This window comes from Vulpes lagopus, chromosome 2 (genome assembly GCF_018345385.1).
Source record: "Vulpes lagopus strain Blue_001 chromosome 2, ASM1834538v1, whole genome shotgun sequence".
Classification (NCBI taxonomy): Eukaryota; Metazoa; Chordata; class Mammalia; order Carnivora; family Canidae; genus Vulpes; species Vulpes lagopus.
Window position 1 is genome coordinate 80,497,573 of NC_054825.1, and position 20,782 is coordinate 80,518,354.

The following is a 20,782-nucleotide window of genomic DNA, read 5'->3' on the forward strand; positions in this document are numbered from 1 at the left end:
GAGTGCTGTCCTCTGAGCCTCAGGCAGCGGTGAGCAGGAGGTGAGCATTGGTCAGTACTGGTTGGCCTCGTCTCTGGACCATTAATGAGAGGAATGCTGCTCAGCCAGGGTCTCTGAAATTTCCGGGGGCTTTGCTTCTCATGACCACAGGGGAGAGGATCCCCTCCTGGCGCATTCAGGGCGGCTTCTCCGTCCAGCCTGAGTCTTCCAGGCTCCTTCTCAGCCTGTCTTCCACACCTTTCCAGGACCCATTTCCCACACTCTCCCCAGCTTCCTTCTGTAGCCCCTGGCAAACGTGTCACCCACTATATCCGCCCCCACCCCCCACAAGTGGCTCTTGCCTCCCCCGGGCCTCACCTGAGGTGGCCTCTCCCTCCAGGCCCCGGTCGCCTGGTCTCTGCTGGCGGGTCTGTTCCTGCAGCTGCAGCTCGCTGTGCCCCTCGCGTCCCTGCACATCGCTTGGATTTCCCTTCTTGTCTGCTCACCTCTTGACACGGTGTGCCCACCTGGCTTGTGTGTGCGGCCCGCACCTCCGACACCAGGCCCGGGCCAGCTGCCTGGGTCTGTGGCCCACAGGCGCCTCGCACCTCAGCCTGCCCCCCCGACCCCGGGGTTCCCAGCTCCACCCTGGGGCACCCGGGTGCTCCGCGGGAAGCAGCAGGCTGCCGTCCCCTGTGTGCCCCTCGGGGTAGCAGCACGGTGCCTAGGCCCTGGTTCCAAAGAGCCGCTGGCGCTCACGCATGTGTGTTCTGCCGCAGGAAGATGAGGTGGTTCTCCAGTGCATCGCAAACGTCCACAAGGAGCAACGCAAGTTCTGCCTGGCGGCCGAGGGGCTTGGCAACCGCCTGTGCTTCTTGGAACCCACGTCAGAAGCCAAGGTGAGCCCTGCCCGCCCTCTGCACTCGCCTCCCACAGCTGTCAGGGGAAGGGGGGGCGGGGAAGGTGAGGGCCAAGACGTTAAGGAGGACAGGTTTGCTGTTCAGAGTGGAAACTGTGACTCCGCAGCCTGGGAGCCCGGGGGGCCCCTGCAGCTGGGACCCAGCTCCGTGGAGACCTGGCGGTGCCCGGTTGGCCTGTGTCACCAGGGCTGCCTCCAAGTCACTGTCAGCCCTTCCAGGAGAGGTCTTTCTCCTGTTCCCAGAACACCTTTTTATGTTAATTCCTAGAGGTCCGAATGCATGTTCTTTACTCTCAGCCTCAGTGCAGGGACCAGCAGGTGCTCGCCCCAGGTACCCAGGCACGCTGCCCTTCCCCTTCCTGCTCACTGTGACCTGGGGGCAGGAAGCAGCGGCTGCTCTGGCCCCCACCTGCCTGGCGACATCTAATGTCCTGTCTCTTCAGCTAAGCTTTCCAATCATCTGTGCTTTTCATGATGCGTATGTCAAGGGGCTCCGTGTGCTTCACACGACCGCAGCACTTTGCAGTCCTGGCCAGACCTTTACATCACTCAGGGTCCTGCAGAGAAACAGAGCCAGTGGCACCTCTCCCTCTGTCTCAATACATGGATAGATGGGTAGGGGGATAGATGCATATGGATTGAAGATACTTCTGCTGGCAAGGCTGGAGTCTGCACTCAGATCAACAGGTTAAAAACTCAGGCAGAGGTTAATGTTGTCTTGAGGCAGAATATTTTTTCTTCAGGAAACCTCAGTTTGTTTGTTTGTTTAAAGGCCTTCGACAGATGAGGTGAGGCCCACCCACATTACCGAGGGTCACCTCTACTTGAAGTCAACTGATTATAGATGTTAATCACCTCTATCAAATACCTTCACGTCGAAACCTGGATGGGTTTCTGATTAAATAACAGAGGACTGTAGTCTAGCAGTGTTGATGTAACACTGACCATCCCACCCTCCAAACTCAGTTGTCTCACAGAACCCTTTTTCTTTAAGGCAGAACACGGTCACTGTGTTTTCTAGTAGGCCCCCCTGATGGACATGTAGTTTCTCCACAGGAACCTGCACAACACAGACACGTGCGTATTATGACCAGATCCTAGAACACCACGTGTGCCCCGTAATGGCCATATCCACCAGAAGCCCCTGTCCTCTCCATTTCTTTTTTGGCCTCCCATGAAAGTCACTGATCCCTGAGTACAAGTGTCCATCTGTGACATGTATGGCCAGTGCCAGTAGGACAAATCCCATTAAAATAAGTGACAAGGACAGTGGCACCTGGGTGGCTCAGTCGGTTAAGCATCCAACTCTTGGTTTCAGCTCAGGTTATGATCGCAGGGTCCTGAAATCAAGCCGCACATTGGGCTCTGAGCTCAGCAGGGACTCCTCTTGAGATATTCTCTCTCTCTCTCTCTCTCTCTCTTACTCTCACTCTGCCTCCCTCTCTCTTTCTCATAATAAATAAATAGCCCTTAAAGAAATAAATGGCAAAGAGAAAAGGAAGATTTTTTTTTTTCTCTTTTTAAAGGTCTTAGACTTGATTTCCCTGGGTTCTTTTTCATTTGCTGTTGCCCTAGCTAGCCATTTTGCTTTTCATTCCCAGCAGTCTGGGATGATAGGAAGATCACTAGGTTAAACGTCAAGAAGTTAATTCTCAACCACAAGCTACTCATGTGACTATGAGCAAATCATTCAAACTTGTTTTTGGTTTTCTTATCTGCCAGATGAGGTATGGCCTCGTGCAGTGGAAAGAGCATTGACTTAAACTGGGAACAGTGGTACCATTTTCTGGTCCTCCACTGAGTGGGTCATGGGGCAGTGGCTTAGGGCACCAACTCTGGAGCAGACTGTCAGAGTTGGAATCCTGTCTCTTACCACTCTCCAGCAAAGCCAGGATCTTGGCCAAGGTACTCCACCCTTCTCAGCTTAGTTTCCTCATCTGCTTAATGGGAATTTAATAGTAACTACCCGAAAAGGTTGTTATTAGGATTAAATGAGTTAATACTTATGTGAAGTGCCTCGCACATTGTAAACTCCGTATAACCACTGAGTACTATGATTTCATCTTATCTAAACCAGATGAAAAACTACTATATATCCTAACCTGAGAATACTTTTTGTATCAATACCCCATGAATAAAAATAACCCATACCACACTTAAATGCATCTGAGGATGAGAAAATATCCTTCCTAACACTCACTTGACTAAGTGTTCTTATTTTTTTAAGAGAGAGAAAGAAACAGATTGACAGAGTGAGCAGGGTGGGGGAAGGGGCAGAGGGAAAGAGAGAGAGAATCCTAAGCAGACTCCCCGCTGAGCACAGAGCCTGATGCAGGGCTCGATCTCACGACCCTGAGATCACAACCTGAGCCAAAATCAAGTTGAATGCTTAACCACCTGAGTCCCCCAGGCATCCCTAAGTGTTCTTACTTTAATTTTTCATTTTAAATTTACAACGAAGTAATAAGACTGAAAAAGGATGTAATAGATCATAATTTTATCATCTTGTCACAACTGTTTTCATTTCTTTTCAATTCAGTCTTTGCCCACATGCACCTGTATGTTTTCAAAGTTGTACTCAGAGTGGATATATAGGCATTCTGCTGGGCTTTTTTCTTTGACATTTTAGCCAGTTCCATCATGCTATGTTGTCTTCATGGTTATTAAGAACAAACAAACAAAAAACCATGTGGTTTTGCTAGTTTACTTTTGCTTCTTAGAGTAAATGTCCAGGAGAAAAATGACTGGTATGAAGAGGATGATCAGTATTCAGCTGCTTTCCCCAAAGGATATACCAGTTGTCACAGTTGACACGCCCACTCTCTGTTACATGAGCATGTGTCTCGTTTATATATAGTATGAGGAAATGGCACCATGAGTGCTTCTCAAAAATAAGTAAATAAATAAAAATTAAAAGAAAGAAAGAAACAGCCAAATTCATGGGAATGATAGAAAGTTCTCAAAACCTCCCATCACCATTCCAGGGACCCACCTGTTAGCCTCCATTTGCTGAGGCTTCAGTCTCTCGTGCTGCCAGCTACAACTATGCACACACTGATTCTGGCCTGTCCCCTCCCTTGCCACTGAATATTTCCCCTCATTCCCTGCCATCAAATTTCATAAGCACCTGTGCCGTTCTTAGGTTCTTGGCGGCCAGCATAAGTCGTGCAATGAAATAAGACAGCGTGTTATTTCATTAACTGGAGGCACACGCCTCCAACAGCACTCTTGGCACTGGCCGCAAAGCCACCCGTGATCTTGGTGTTCCTAGTCAAGGGTATTTCAAGCTAATTGAGACTCAGAGATATAGAACTGAGATAAAGTCTGGGGAAAAGACTGAGAAAGAAGAGATGAGATGAGGTTCTCAAAAGATATTCCTACTGTACAGGCCCTCAGAAAGGGAGGTCACATGGAAGCAGGGAGTGAGAAGGTGGGAGAACGAGAAGCAAAGGTATGCCAACGCTTGCTGTCGACACGGAGACTGTGTGATGCTCTGCAGGGCTCTCGTGACTTCCTGTGGGCCGTGGCCCGCTCTCCTTTGAAGGTCTTCTGTAACTGCAGATGTCAGCAGATAGAAGCATTGTTGTTTCTTAGCTTCCCTTTCAACAATGCACAGACCCAGAATTTTTTTTTATGTACATTTTTTTTTTTTTAAGATTTTATCCATTTATTTATGAGAGTGGGAGAGAGACAGAGACACAGGCAGAGGGAGAAGCAGGATCCATGCAGGGAGCCTGAAGTGGGACTCGATCCAGGGTCTCCAGGATCATGCCCTGGGCTGAAGGTGGCGCTAAACCACTGAGCCACCTGGGCTGCCCCAGACCCAGAAATTAAAAAGTGTCTTGTTTTATAAGAAAGACTTCAGAACTACAACCAGAGACCAGGAAGCATGGAAAGGAAATGCTGCCTTATTTTATCAATAATAGCAAATACTCTCCAGTTCCATCCACGTTGAAGCAAATGGTGGGTATTTGTCGTTTCTAATGGCTGAGGGTATTATGCTGAGTGAAATAAGTCAATCGGAGAAGGACAAACAGTGTATGTTCTCATTCATTTGGGGAATATAAATAATAGTGAAAGGGAATATAAAGGAAGGGAAAAGAAATGTTGGGAAATATCAGGAAGGGAGACAGAACATAAAGACTCCTAACTCGGGGAAACGAACTAGGGGTGGTGGAAGGGGAGGAGGGCGGGGGGTGGAGGGGAATGGGTGACGGGCACGGAGGGGGGCACTTGACGGGATGAGCACTGGGTGTTTTTCTGTATGTTGGTAAATTGAACACCAATAAAAATTAATTTAAAAAAATAATAGCAAATACTTTTTTTTTTTTTTTTATCGTTTTTCAGTGGAAGTCTTGTTCCCAGGAATTTACTGCTTTTCCCCTGGCCCATATTATCTCATCTACTTTGTATCTTTGTATTTACGGTACTAGCTGGGGAAGGGGATGCAGACGGTTCTTAACTTGGTTTAACATACTATCGAAACTCCTGAGACTCTCTTAGACTGCTTGGGACTAGGCTGCACAGCAGGACAGGAACCACTGCTTGCCCACTGGGAAGGGTCAGGTACACCTGTGGGAATCCTTGCTTCTGAGTCCCCCAACCCAGATGACAGACAGCTCAGATGCAAAGGGGAGAGGTCCACACTGGGTGGGTATGAAAGTTAACATGACTTATAAGCCTCATGTACCTCGGGAGCCAGAGTTTCTTGTAACAACCCCACAGGCATAGCTTTTTGGGGGCCCTCTAAGGGAAACCTCCCCCCAGCTCTAAGAGTCTCATACTTGGGCAATTACAGAGATATGGCTTCCAACATGAGGTATCCGTGTCTTACCAGTGTAGACTCAGGGGGCCAGTCAGGGATTGTCTTCACTGTAAGCAGTGTTCCCTAGTAACGTGATTCGCGTGTCAGTTTTGCCAGCCTGTCCTAAGAACAAGACTAGACAGTTAACAGAAGGTCCCGTTCTTGTGCAGAAGGAGAAAAGGATTTCGTAAGCATCGTCCCACAGAAATCATTGTTGATGGTAGTCATGTAACTACTGTGGCCTCATCTGATGTGTCTGGAACCAACCCCAGCACCTTTCCAAATCCTCACTTTCTCCATCCTTAATGATAGATCATCAGAAAGTAAGAAGAGGGGTCTGGATGGGAACTTCTTGAAGATCAGTTTTAACAGACCAAGGCTGGTTTGTTGCACTGAGCTTAATGAGGGAAAAACAGAAGTTAGTGAAGTGAAACGACTTACCTTTGAGCCCTCTGAAAGCCAGCGGCATGTCTGAGATCTCCGTTCCCCTGTTGGGGAATGCTTACTGATTGTGATGTGTTCAAAAGGAAAAATTCAAATTCAAGTCCCATTTCCAAACTGAAAATCTCTAGGGGAAATTGTAGTCCTGTTGTCTTCCACCTCCTCTTTGGAAAATGACAGGTAGTCTACTGTGGTTTCTGAGAAGTTGGGTGGGCTCTAAAGTCCCAGGACTAAACATCTGTGATTATGTAGATGGCATAAATCAAGAGAGAATTTTAGGCTAAAAATAACTTACTTTCTATTATTTTTATTATCGTTAGTTCAGAATAGATTTACTGTTTACTTCTAAAAACGTAAGCCTGTGCAAATCTGCAGAGAAAAGAGGCTCAGCCTGAGGTCGGATGCTTTTCTTTGAACTTCTGATTGATATTTTAGAGTGTAGCATTCCCTATGAACTCACGATCTTAGGAAATGCCAACCTACTATAAAACTTATTTTAAAAAAAACTCCCTTGAAAGAGAGAATGATATGTGGAAAATGTGAGCCCTTTTGTATGCTTGTTTTAATTTATGAGGCATCCTGTGCTACATGCCATGTTCCAGTGGTGGGTGCTTATATGCTCTCATCTAATTTTTATAGCCCTATGGAGCAAATGTTGATCTCATTTGTGGGGAAGAGGATGCAAGAGTTTAGACGAAATTAAGTAAATTCCTGAAGATGATTCACTCCAAACGTGAATAATTCCATAGTACTCAATAATAAAGAGTATCATGGATCCAACTTAAGGATAAAGAAGCCATATTTCTCCATGTGTTTAGATTTTAAGATTACCTGGGCAGATCTCCATACCCCCTCCCACAACCTTCCTGCATCTGCCCTCTGAATGCCTGACATTCCAAAGTTAGAAATATGTATTTTGCTTACATCAAATAGAAACTATTAAAATGCAAATGTTCTGAGAGAGCACATGAAGAAGCAATGTTCAATTTTTATAGCTAATTTTTTTTTAGTATAAATGACATAATCAAGCACTTTCTTGAAACTAAGTCTATACAGAGGAATAAGGCAGATTACTAAGTGCCTCTCTGTATTAGGATATAAGGCATAGAGATTCTGTGAACGTGAGATCAAACATCTACTGCATTGTGTAGTAGGAGAGTTAACCTGTCTTGACACCTCCCCTCCACCAGTCTGTGAGCCCTGAAGTAAAAACGCGGTTGGGAAACATGGCAGTGGACCATGGGGCAAGACTGTGAGCTGGCGATTCAAGATCCATTGCCTAATAGCCGTCTGACCATGGTTCTAATGACTCTCCCTCCTTCTGCCTCAGTTTCCTTGACTTGAAAACTGTGTCCATCTTATGGATTATTATGAAGATTCAGTTACATGGGTCCCTAATTATAAAGTACTTATAACAGTACCTGACACACCCCAAAGTGCTTTTTAAGCAGTAGCTTTTGTGCTCCCAAGTATGGAGTTAGACGCACATTAGGTCCTCAGGAACCACTGCTTGATAAGTTACCCACATGCTAAATTAGTGATATTAGTTAAATATTTTAATCAGTTAAATATTTTATTTTTAAAATTTTAATTCTAGTATAGTTAACACATAGTGTTGTATTAGTTTGAGGCGCACAATATAGTGAGTCAACAACTCCTTGCCCATCATAAGTGTACTCTTATTCCCCTCCACCTATTTCGTGCATCCCCCACCTACCTCCCCTCTGGTGACCATCAATTTGTTCTCTAGAGTTAAGAGTCTGGCTTTTTGGTTTGTTTCTTTTCTTTTGTTTCTCACATCCCACATATGAGTGAACTTATTTTGCTTAGCATCATACTCGCTAGCTCTGTCCATGCCACTGTAAATGGTAAGATTTCATTCTTTCTTATGGCTGAGTAATATTCCTTTGTGGATATACACCACATTTTCTTTATCTGTTTATCTATTGATGGATACTTGGATTGCTTCCATGATACAGTTATAGTAAATAATGCTGCAATAAATATAGGTTTGCATATATCTTTTCAAATTAGTGTTTTCAATTTTTTGAGGAGCCTCCATACTCCTCCCCAGTGGCTGCACCAATTTACATGCCTACCATCAGCAGTGCGTGTAAGTGTTCCTATTTCTCCACATCCTCACCAACACTTGTTTCTTTGTTTTTTATTTTAGTCACTCTGAGAGGTGTGATGTGATATCTCATTATGGTTTTGATTTACAGTTCCCTGATGGTGGGTGATGTTGAGCATCCTTTCCTGTGTCTCTTGGCCATCTGGATGTTTTTGGAGGAATGTCTGTGTCTTCTACCCATTTTATTTTTTAGTAGGCTCCATGCTTGGTGTGGAGACCAACACAGGACTTGAACCCATGACCCTGAGATCAAGAGTCAGGATGCTTAACTGACTGAGCCATCCAGGTGCCCCTCTTCTGCCCATTTTTAAATTGGATTATTGGGGGTTTTTTTGTTTGTTTGTTTGTTTCTTGGTTTTTTTTGGTGTTCAGTTGTGGAAGTTCTTTATTTTTAGATGCCAGCCTTTTATCAGATATGTCATTTGCAACTATCTTCTCCCATTCGGTAGTTGTCTTTTAAGTTTTGTTGATTATTTCCTTTGTGTGCAGAAGCTTGTTATTTTGATTTAGTTCCAATTGTTTGTTTTTGCTTTTGTTTCTCTTGCCACAGGAGGCATCTCTAGAAAAATGTTTCAATGGCCAATGTCAGAGAAGTTATTGCCTATGTTCTCTTTTAGGATTTTTATGGTTTCAGGTCTCCCATTTAGGTCTTTAATCCATTTTAAGTTTCTTTTTGTGTATAGTGTGAAAATATATTTTTTAAAGGCCTGGATTTGAGCATCAGCGGGACAGTTATGACCTTTAAAGTAAGATACTAACAAGAATCAGAGTAAGTTAGATGAAAAGGATTAAGAAATGAGTGAATAGTTTTAAAAAAATGAGCCAATCAGTGGGTTGTACATCTTTATTATTATTGATTTCTAATTTAATTCTGATATAACCAAAACCGTGCTCTGCAGATTTCAATTCTTGGCAATTTATTGAAACTGTTTTCTTGCCTAACATGTGGTCTATCTTGCTTAATATTCCATGTGTTCTACTTTTAAAAAGTGGGTCTTTTTAAGTTGTTGGATAGTGTTTTATGAATGTTAAGATGGTTGGTTGTGGTGTTCAAATCTTCTCTTCTTACTGAGTTGTATTTATATCAGTTGTTGAGATAGTGGTATTTTTTTTTAAAGATTTTATTTATTTATTCATGAGAGACACGGAGAGAGAGGGAGAAGCAGGCTCCCTGTGGGGAACCCAATGTTGGACTTAATCCCGGGACCTCTGGGATCATGACCTGAGCCAAAGGCAGATGCTCAACCACTGAGCCCCCCCAGGTGCCTGCCCCTTGTGGAAATAGAGGTATTAAAAACTTTAAGGATAAAAAACAAACAAACAAACAAACAAACAAAAAAAACTTTAAGGATTTGTCTATATCTCCTTTTAGTACTCAGTTTTGTTTCATGTATTTTAAAGCTCTCTCTCTCTCTTTTTTTTTTTAAAGATTTTATTTATTTATTTATTTGAGAGATACAGAGATAGAGCATGAGTGGGAAGGAGAGGGAGAAGCAGGTTCCCCATGGAGCAGGGAACCTGATGCAGGGCTTAATCCTAGGACCCTGGGATCATGACCTGAGCTGAATGCAGATGCCCAACCGACTGAGCCACCCAGGCGCCCCTAAAGCTCTCTCCTTAGGTGTGTGTATGTTTATAGATATAGATGCTTTTTATATATAGATCTCTATGTAGCTATATATACATATGATTTTTATTTTCTTGATGAATTAATCTTTTCTCATTACCGAATGCTCCTTGATCTTACTGTATACTTTGATGTTAACACAGCCGTAAATTTTCTGTGCTTACTATCTTGTGGTATATCTTTTCCTTTTTGTTGTCAACTTGTTTATCCTTATGTCTTTATATTTAAGGCATGTCCTTCATGCCTCCTCCCGCTTTTTACAATGTCTGCTGTTTTATTGGAGTATTAAGTCTATTTAACTTTACTGTAATAATTGGTACTGTTAAGTTTTAGTCTACCATCTTACTATTTGTTTTTTTGTTTATTTCCTCTGGTTTCTATTCTCCCATTTATCCTTTTATGCCTTTTTGGGGGTAAATCAAGTATGTTTTAGTATTTTGTTTTGTCTCCTCTGTTGGCTTTTTAGCTCTACTTCTGTGTATTGTTTCTTAGTCATTACTTTTAGTGATTACAGTATAAATACCTAATTTCTCAGAGTCTCTCTTGAGTAGTATGATACCACTTTCTTTTTATCCTTTGTGCTATTATTGTCACATGTTTTATTTTTACAAGTTACATAATATGCAATACTTTTTTTTTCTTTCAAAGAGTCCGTTGTCTCTTAAGGAAATTAAGAAAAGGAAAAAATCCTCTTTTATAATATTCATGTATATACCATTTCCAGTGCTCTGTATTCTGTCCTCTAGATCCAAACTCCCGTCTGGTAGCATTTTCCTTAAGCCTGAAGAATGTCCTTCAGCATTTCTTGTAGTGCAGGTGCACTGATGACAAACACTCCAGCTTTTGTTTCACTGACCATGTCTTTATTTTTCCCTATTTTTGAAGGATATAAAATCCTTGTTTTTTTCCCCTATATAATTTTAAATATGGCACTTTACCATCTTTTGGTCTCCTCTTTTTAAAATGAAAAGTGAGCTATCATTCTTATGATTCCTCTGTATGTAATAAGTCTTTTTTTGCTGGCAGGTATTAAGAATTTTCTTTATCTTTGATTTTAAGCATGTTGAATTCATAAGTACTGTAAGACATCCAAGAAGAAATCTTGATAGACATCTGAATACATAAAACAGAAGTTCAGAAGAGAAGTTGGGATTAATCTCTTCAAAGATTCAGGACATTTTGTTTTTCAGTTTGAACGATGACATTTGAGGGTGGTTTTCTTTACATCTGTCTTGCCTCGGTTTTGCTGGGCTTCACGAATCTTTTGATGGTTGTTGTTTTATTTGTTTTTAACCAAGTTTGGAAACTTGAGAGCCGTTACTTCTTAATATATTTTTTTCGCCACATTTGCTCTTTCTGGAATTCCATTTACTTATATATTAAACTGTTGGATGTTGTTCCATAGGTCACTAAAATGGCTTACTTTTTTCTTCTACTATTTTTCTCTCTGTGCTTCAATTTGAATAATTCCTGCTGGCTTGCTTTTATGTTAGCTGATACTTTTTACTATTTTTTTTATGGTGAAAAAATTTTTATTTAGATTTATAGCCGGCTGGACTCAGTTTAGATGATCCCAATTTTGTTGGCAACATCCAAAGCATCATAGTCAGGAGCCAAACATATGCTTTCTTCTCTCCATCAGGCCTGATCAAGGTGTTGACCTTGGCCACATCAATGTCATAGAGCTTCTTCACAGCCTGTTTGATCTGGAGCTTGTTGGCCTTGACATCCACAATGAACACAAGTGTGTTGTTGTCTTCTATTTTCTTCATGGCTTACTCAGTAGTTAGGGGGAACTTGATGATGGTATAGTGACCAAGCTTGTTTCACCTGGGGGTGTTCTTTCAAGGATATTTGGGCTGCCTTCGGAGACACAGGGTCTTGGGTCGTCGGAATGTAGGTGACGTGCAGATCTTTTTTTTTGTGACTGTGCACGCCTTTCAGCACCGCTTTCTTAGCTTTCAAAGCCTTTGCTTCGGCATCGGCTTTGGGAGGGGCAGGGGCTTCTTTCTTTGCCTTTGGCGCCATCTTTGAGAAAGGGCAATACTTTTTACTTAATATAAATGTGCCATTAACTCCCTCCAGTGAATTTTTTCCAGCTATGTATTTTTAAATTCAGACATTTCCATTAGTTCATTTTTCTGAGGTTTTACATAGTAACCTTGAAGTCTCTTTTGACATTATTCCTCTCTTTTTCTATAAATTTATTAACAGAATTATAATAGTTCTTTTAAATACTTTACTGTTAATGCCAGTATCTGGATTGTCTGTGGGTTTACCACTAACTGAGCTTTCTCTTGATTTTGAGTCACATTTTCCTATTTCTTTTGATATCTAGTAATTGTATACTAAAGATCGTAAGTGGTATTTTGTAGTTCTCATTTATTATCTTCCCCTGAAGAGTTTTGCATTTGATTCTAGCAGGCAGTTAAATTATTGGTAGACCTTCTTGATTTTATGGAAGCTTAGTCTATTTTGGTTTTGATTTTATTCCTAGACTATAGTCCTTGGTCTTCTGAGTTTTAATGAAAATCCTAAGTGTTTCCTTCTAATAGCAAGAGTTGAACACCAAATTCTGACACTCTAAAATTGGGTACCTGCTGAAATCTTCACCCATTTTTAGTGGTCTAGCTGTCGCCCTCCCTTAGATACTTGAAATAACTGCCCTGCACGGTTCAGTTGTCCAAAACATTTGAGGGACATTTGTGTACTAATTTTTGGGTTTTCATCTGTGGTGGTTCTGTTCTTCCCAGAGTGCTCCTTTCCAATATCCTGATATTCTGACAGCTCAGAGTCAGATCTCTGGTTTCTCCATCAGGCCTGATCAAGGTGTTGACCTTGGCCACATCAATGTCAATATGTCAATAGTAGCTTTTTTTCTGAGGCTTATCCTCTATGAACCCCATGAACAGGGGAAGTACCCTCAAGGGAAAATTTAATTGAATATAGATATCACTTATTGGACTTCTCATCTTTCAGGAGTCCTGTTCCTTCCAGCTTTAGGTTGTTCTCCAGTGCCTTCAAACAGTTGTTTTTTTAAAATTTTTGTTAAGAATTTATAATAGTTATTGTCAAGAGAGTTATTCTGGTCTAAGCTTCTCCGTTTTTACCTGAATCAGAACTTCATCAGTGAGTGTTTACTACTCTCTGAAGCAGTTGAATGTTAAAAGGAAGAAGAGGGGCACCTGGGTGGTTCAGTCAGTTAAGCCTCCAACTATTGATTTTGGCTCAGGTCATGGTCTCAGGGTTGTGAGATTGAGCCCTGTGTCAGGCTCTGCACTGGGTGTGGAGTCTGCTTACGATTCTCTCTCTCCCTCTCCTCCCCCCCCCCCCCGCCAAAAAATAAGGAAAAAGAGAAAATAGTGTTTTTTTTAAAAGGTTTTATTTTTATTTATTCATGAGAGACACAGAGCGAGAGAGAGAGAGGCAGAGACACAGGCAGAGGGAGAAGCAGGCTCCATGCAGGGAGCCCAACATGAGACTCGATCCCGGGTCTCCAGGATCACGCCCTGGGCTGTAGGCGGCAGCGCTAAACCACTGCGCCACCGGGGTTGCCCAAAAAATAGTGTTAAAGCAGAATCTAGGTTATAGTGGTGTGTCCACAGTGAGAAACACAAGCATGTTTCCAGGCAAAGAAGGAGGAGGCTCTAGAGAAGGAGAGATTGAGGTTGCAAAGAGTGGAGAACTAAGAGATGGCACTATTATTGAGGGGACTAAACTGAGTGCAGCTTTGGCATATGCAAAAGAAAAGAGAGAAGATGAGGGGATTTTGAAGTAGCAAGGATAGGAGTTGAATGTGAACAGGGGTTTGTTGTCAGAGGAGAACATGAACTTGTGCAAGCTATATGGATTCCTCATATTAAAGGAGGAAGTGTAGATTGCAATTGAATTGAAATCAGGTATGGCTAACAGTGCATAGGATGGCTAAAGAATGAAGGTAGGAGGGGATCCCTGGGTGGCTCAGTGGTTTAGTGCCTGCCTTCGGCCCAGGGCGTGATCCTGGAGTCTCGGGATGGAGTCCCATGTGGGGCTCCCTGCATGGAGCCTGCTTCTCTCTCTCTGCCTGTGTCTCTGCCTCTCTCTCTCTCCCTCTCTCTCTCTCTCTCTCTCTCTGTCTCTCATGAATAAATAAATAAAAATTTTTTAAAAATACTTTCTTAAAAAAAAAAAAAAGAATAAAGGTAGGAATCATCAAGTGTGACTCCAGATGTATAGGCTTCTGCTGCCCATAAAGGGCATTTTATCAGTGAAAGGAATTTATTTGGAAAGGAGTAAGTTAGGACAGAGGGTGGTGGTGGAGCTTATGCACTGAGGTTTTGACATGTGGAATTCAAAAGGCCAGTAAGAGACCCAAGAAAAAAATTGATAGGCATCTGGACATATGGATTAGGAGTTCAGAAGAGAGGTTAAGAAATATTGGCTTATCAGCGGTTTAGCGCTTGCCTTCAGCCCAGGGCATGACCCTGGAGACCTGGGATCGAGTCCCACGTCGGGCTCTCTGCATGGAGCCTGCTTCTCCCTCTGCCTGTGTCTCTGCCTCTCTCCCTCTGTGACTCTCATGAATAAATAAAATCTTTTAAAAAAAGAAAAGAAATATTGGCTTAAGGCTAGTAAACCCAGCTATGAGATTGAGTGGCAAATAATGGGTTAAGATACGAGAAGGCCTGGAAACTTTCAATATTTTAAAATGAGTGGAGGAAGAGTGGCATTACAGAGAATGAGAAGGAGCATCCTGAGAGCGCAAGGAAACACAGGCATGTGTGGTGTCATAGAAAGCAAAGGCAGAGGTCAAGAAAGGGGCATAATCACTAAGGTAGAATGCCACTTGGAGGTAATAAAAGGTGGAATGTGTCCATGAGATGTACTGACTTGGAGGCAGCAGCAATCTTGGTGAGAGTTCTTCTCAATGAGGGGATGGGGTAGAAGCCAATTTATTTATTTTTTCAGAAGCCAATTTAGAGGAAGTGAAGAGTAAGTTGCAAAGGCAACCCATGCAGATCCTCTCTAAAAGAGAGAGAGCGATGGCTGGAGAAGGTTTGGAGGATGGAGGGACTTCTGTACTGGGAAAGACATAAGCGTGTTTAAGAGCTTATGGGAAGGTGCTGGAGGAGGAGGACAAGGAGAAAAGAGGAGATGCAGCAGAGGGAATGGATGGGTTAGTGTGAAAATCGCTGGTATAATGGAAAGGGCTGGTGTTAAGAACAGACGAGGAACTGACTTTCAAGGAAAGGAGGAACTTCTATGCCCTTGAATAGGAAGGAGGATGGCAAGGATGAGAGTAGATGGGTAGGTTCTGTCCATTTGGAGAGAGAAGAGTATAAGATTGCTAAGCAGAGTGTGCGCCCAGCATTGAGGGCTACTTGAGGTTGGTGATCATGAATTTTTAGTGCTGTCAATTTTCTGACTGTGTCCCCTTCAGTCCCAGCACAGGCATGAAGACAGTAGATGGTTAATTCAGCCAGGGTCAAAACATTGTTGGTGAGTGTGATCAGTGACAGAGGGGCAAGAGAGTCTGGGACCCTGGCCAATGAAATCTTAGAATTTAAGTTGAATGATAGCAAGGAGAAATAAGTGATAAAAACAGCAATGAGAGCAGGTGAGTGTGTAAGCAAGCAAGCTGGAAGATGAGTGGATGGTGAGACGGTGGGCTGTGTCAGAGGTTTCAGGGTGCAGTGGTTTGGTTGAAGACATGATTTTAGCCTATGACCATGAGAGAGGGTGGCTGAGCTGGAGTACAGACGATCATTGGTAAGGAGGAAGCAAAGTGCGTGAGACGTTGTAATAGGTGATGGACATTCACAGAATGCATTGACTTCCTATGGCTGCTGTAGCAAACAACCACACAATAAGTGGCTTAAGATAATGGAGCTTATTCCCTTATAGTTCTGGAGGCTAGAATCTGAACTCAAGGTTTTGGCAGTGTTATGCTACCTTAGAAAGCCCTGTAGGGGGATCCCTCCTTGCCCATTCCAGTATCTGGTGGCCCCATGTGTCCTGTGGTTTATAACGGTGTAACCCTAATTTCTGCCTTCATCTTCACATGGTGTTTTCCTCTCATTATAAGGACATTAGTCACATTGGATTTGATGACATCTTCTAAGGTCCTATTTCCAAATATGGCCATATTCACAAGCGCTGGGTGTTAGGTCTTCATATATTCTGGGAGGGCACAGTTCAACATAAATAACATTGTGAATGTTGGAGTCCCCAGCAGTAGGAATAAAAAGGAGCTGGAGATTTCAGTGAAGGGCAGGTCCAGGAAATACACAAATAGTAATGAGGGAGGGAGTGGAGGATGATGTTACCAGGAGTAGGCAACTTAAAGAAGAGGAGCTAACTTGTAGAAGAGTGATGATCTGGAGATGATCCTGGTGGGACAAGGATATAGAACCCACCTCCTGAACTTCAGCAACATGAGGTGTGAGAGAATGAGCAGCCTATAGTTGGGAGGTCCCCTCGGGAAGCAAGGTCCTTGGGGAGGAGCTAGGTCTGCCCAGCTGGTCTTCAGTGAGAAGGCAGAGGGTGAATGATAGAATATGTTGATCATGGCATAGGTGTTCTAGAAGGGGCAAGAGGCCAAGTGAGGAGATGGGAAGGTGAGAGCATTAAGGAAATGACCCTACAGAAGAGGAAAAATCATACGGCAGAGAATTTACATAGCAGCAGTTGTCCAAGAAAACAAAGGTAACAGCCTTTGTAGGCTTAGCCTGCATCTTCTAGAGGATGGTGGCCATGCGGTGGCACGAGGACACGAAGGCCAGTCATTCTGTTAGACAAGACATTCCTTTTCTATTCGCTGCCACAGCACCCGTTTGCATGTTGAGTGTTTGCTGCCCATGTGTGCAGACGAACAGAAGTGGCTGGGAGTATTCTGGATAGGTGTGCCTGCATGGTGAGCTGGCCCTCTGGGGCCCTGGGGCTGGGCAGGCTGTCTGCATCGAGCAGGTGCTCTGTAGCAGGTCATCGTTCAGGTTGGGCTGGGCGCTGTTATCACTTTGTGCAGGGAGGAGAGGAAAGATCCTAGCGGCCTACATGTGAATTCACCAGCTCCGAGGGGTAGAGTACGATTCCAGCCATGCTTAGGTTCTGAAAAACACAGCTCCAGTTCTTTTCCATTAACAGCGAAACTATTTTCCTTCAGGAAGTTTTATTCTTATTTCTCCATCCACACTGAGCCTCACACTCTGCTGTTTCTGATTGTCGGGAGAGGAGAATGTAAACAGCCAAATAGCATAAAGATCAAGTTTAACATATGTCAGGTTTGCTTTTTTTTTTTTTTTTTTTTTTAAGATTTTATTTGGGAGAGAAAGAGAGTATGAGTGGGGAGAGGGAAAGGCAGAGGGAGAGGGAGGAGCAGGCTCCCCACTGAGCAGGGAGCCCGATGTGGGGTTCGATCCCAGGACCTGGAGATCACAATCTGAGCTGAAGGCAGATACTCAACCGCTGAGCCACCCAGGTGTCCCTCCATATGTCAGGATTTTTGATGCATTTGTCATTTGCTGGATCTAAGAACCTTGTTTGTTTGTTTGTTTTTATTCTTTAAAATATTTTATTTATTTATTCATGAGAGACACAGAGAGAGAGAGAGAGAGAGAGAGAGAGGCGGAGACACAGGCAGAGGGAGAAGCAGGCTCCATGCAGGGAACCCGACGTGGGACTTGATCCCGGGTCTCCAGGATCGCGCCCTGGGCCAAAGGTGGCGCTAAACCGCTGAGCCACCCGGGCTGCCCAAGAACCTAGTTTAAAGAAAAAAAAAAGGTTCAATCTTTTAACCCTGAGATCTTTCCTCATCTATATTGTCCGCCTTCCTGCTTGAGTTATTAATACTTTAGTGATGACTTATCTGCTTGAGGCAATACCAGTCCCCTCCTTTTATTTAAAGACAGTCTGTACCTTAATGGTGGGAATCTTCACAAAGAATTTATTCAGTGTGTAAAGTGGCACCATGGCTCTGCTGTTCATTTGTCATTTACTTGTTCACAGCAGACAAATGGCCCCAGGTGAATTATGAGTAGGTCGTATTCATACCCGGGCTCCTCTGCAGTATTTAGTACTTTGGTCTTCAGACCTAATAGCTGCTATTTTGGTTCTGATTAGCAGTATTTTTTTTCTTCCTCCATCAACTCCTGAACTTACTAATTGTATCACAAAGACTTGCCATTTTATTCCCCTGTGTTTACCTTCTTTTTCATTTGTGGCTTTTAATGGGAGAAACGTGAGGGTTGCATTTGCGTTAAAATTTGAATCTTGGGCAGCCCGGGTGGCTCAGTGGTTTAGCTCCACCTTCAGCCCAGAGTGTGATCCTGGAGTCCCGGGGTCGAGTCCCATGTCAGGCTCCCTGCAAGGCACCTGCTTCTCCCTCTGCCTGTGTCTGTGCCCCTCTCTGTGTCTCATGAATAAATAAATAAAATCTTTTTAAAAAATTGAATCCTAAGGACACAAGCCATGTCCTATGCATCTTTTTTATTACTCATGGGTATCTTAAAACCGGGGGATGAACTTAAGTCATTATTATGGCCTTCTGTATAATCTTTTGAGGTTGTGTGCATATTCATAATTCACAGATCAAACCATTTCTAAAGAACACAGGACAGTGACTTGAGAGAACTGGGTTTGTTCTCCCTCTGGCTTGTTGTAAAATGTTACACAAGATAACCCCTTGGGTCTGATGGTGACTGTCCTATGAGGAGAGTTTGGTAAAGGAACTGTTTCTAATGGTTTTAGAGGTTAAGATTTCCAGATGTTTAAGTAGACAACTTCTCCTTTTCAAGCAGTTCATTCAATAGTTTTATTCCTTAAAGTTTTTTTGTGTTTTTTTTGTTTTGTTTTGTTTTTTAAGATTTAGTTATTTGGGGCAGCCCAGGTGGCTCAGCGGTTTAGCACCGCCTTCAGCCCAAGGCCTGATCCTGGAGACCCGGGATCAAGTCCCACGTCGGGCTCCCTGCATGGGGCCTGCTTCTCCCTCTGCCTGTGTCTCTGCCACACTCTCTCTCTTTCTCTTTGTCTCTCATAAATAAATACATAAATAAAATCTTTTAAAAAAAAGATTTATTTATTTGATGGGGGTGGGGGCATGCATGAGTGGCAGGAGGAGTACAGGGAGAGATTCTCCAAGCCTGGAGCCCAGTGTGGAGGGTCCATCTCACAACTCATGAGGTCATGACCTGAGCCGAAACCAAGAGTCAGAGGCTTAACCTATGGAGCCATCCAGGCGCCCCTAAAGTTTCATTCTTTTTTATAGTGACCTAAACAAACTACATGCACTCAAAAATTTAATGAATCCTTTGTAAACAGTATTTTCTTTTCCATTTCCTGACATGCAGCAAATAGGTGCTTTTAAATAATTCCAACACATTAGAGGATTAATTTGTTATTGTTCACAGACATTGTATTTCAGGGAACAAAGAGTTCCTAATGCTATCATCCCAGAATTTAGCTGCTTTCTCTCTTAGGCCATTTGCAAATAGTTTTCCTCCCATTTCGCTTAAACTCAACTGAGCCTTATCCAAAGCCTTTGGAAGATGCAAACAGCTGGTACAAGACTGCTGTTTGTGTAAGCCTCTCTCAAACAGTTGTTTCTTAGCTGTGGAGGGGTTGACAGAATTAAAAACCCCTTCACCTAATGATCCATGGCTTATTGGAGCACTTTCATCAAGGACTTTTGCCTCAAGTCCTTGAGCACTTCACTATATGTCCCAAGATATTTCTACTACAGAACAGAACAGATTGTCATCTTTTTGGGCATGGTTCAGGCACACTGCTGCCTCAGGGCACAGAGGGTGAAATAGTTGATCTCCCATCCACCTCTTCCATCCCAGAAGCAGTCCCTTGAGACTTGAAATTTTAATTGTTACCATGATAAGCTTCGGTATCTGAGTTGAGACCATTTCACTTCTTTTACTTAAAGAGGAGGAGAGTTTTTAGAAACTAAGGCATGCTCTGAGACCGAGTCAACAAAGAAGCCATAGTGTTCTCATTCAGCAGAAGCTCTAGTAAACAGCTAGAGAGAATACTCTTGGTGGGAAATGAAGCCAAGAAAGAGGACTTTTGGGCATTCATGAGAAAGTTTCCAGAGCCTCCTCTGATCACCATTCAAGTTGAAACCTAAATGCTGTGCTTTTGCTCATTACCCGGTTTCCCAAGTGAAGTTATGTTAAGAATGTTTTATCTTTAAAGATGGTAAGCCTGGGGGGCTGAGTCAGTTAAGCATCGGCCTTCGGCTCCAGTCATGATCCCGGGGTCCTGGGATGGAGCCCTGCAGCTATGCCTTGTTCTGCGGGGAGTCTGCTTCTCCCTCCCTGCCTCTCCCTCTACTGGTGTGCTTGCACCAGTGCGCTCTATCTCCCCCACCCCCCTCCTTCTCTCTCAAATAAATAAATAAAATCTTAAAAAAAAAAAAGTCTGACTAACATGTAGGGGTTTTGGCACAGAGCTTGTCTGGAAGGGCAGTCAGTGCTTCTCAAACTCGAGCAAGCATATTCTTCCTTCCCCAGCCTTGTATTGGGTGGGGTCAGGAATCTTTTTTTTTTTTTTTTTTTAACTTCTGTATGATTCTTGTGCAAGTGGTCCTCGGACCACACTTTCAGAAATTGTTGCGGGGCTGAATTCGCAGTCATCAGCCCTTGACACCTGTTCCCTCGTTTGCCTACATGATGGTACAGTATCTAGCCTGCTGAGGTACACAGACGTCCTCGTGCAATGGAGCAAAGCTATGCCCTTGGCTTCATTCGCATCCCCTTCACACTTACCTGCAGCCTGCCACGGAGCATCCCAATTGCTAGAGTAACAAACCATCTTGCTTCTTTCACAAGATGGACAAGTTTAGTAGGACGCCAAACACGGCTTCCGTCTCCATCTTATTCACGGTGAGCATTGGGACGA

At 43.4% G+C, this 20,782-nt stretch overlaps 1 protein-coding gene across 4 annotated transcripts in view; it reads left to right on the forward strand.

Moving 5' to 3' along the window:
- Positions 1–20,782, forward strand: part of RYR3 (ryanodine receptor 3) — a 508,658-nt gene that overhangs the window by 160,149 nt on the left and 327,727 nt on the right. For all 4 annotated transcript variants that reach the window (XM_041743628.1, XM_041743630.1, XM_041743629.1 and 1 more), the window contains exon 2: positions 759–878. In XM_041743628.1, coding sequence (XP_041599562.1) covers positions 759–878 — 120 coding nt within the window. The remainder of the gene's footprint in view (positions 1–758; positions 879–20,782) is intronic.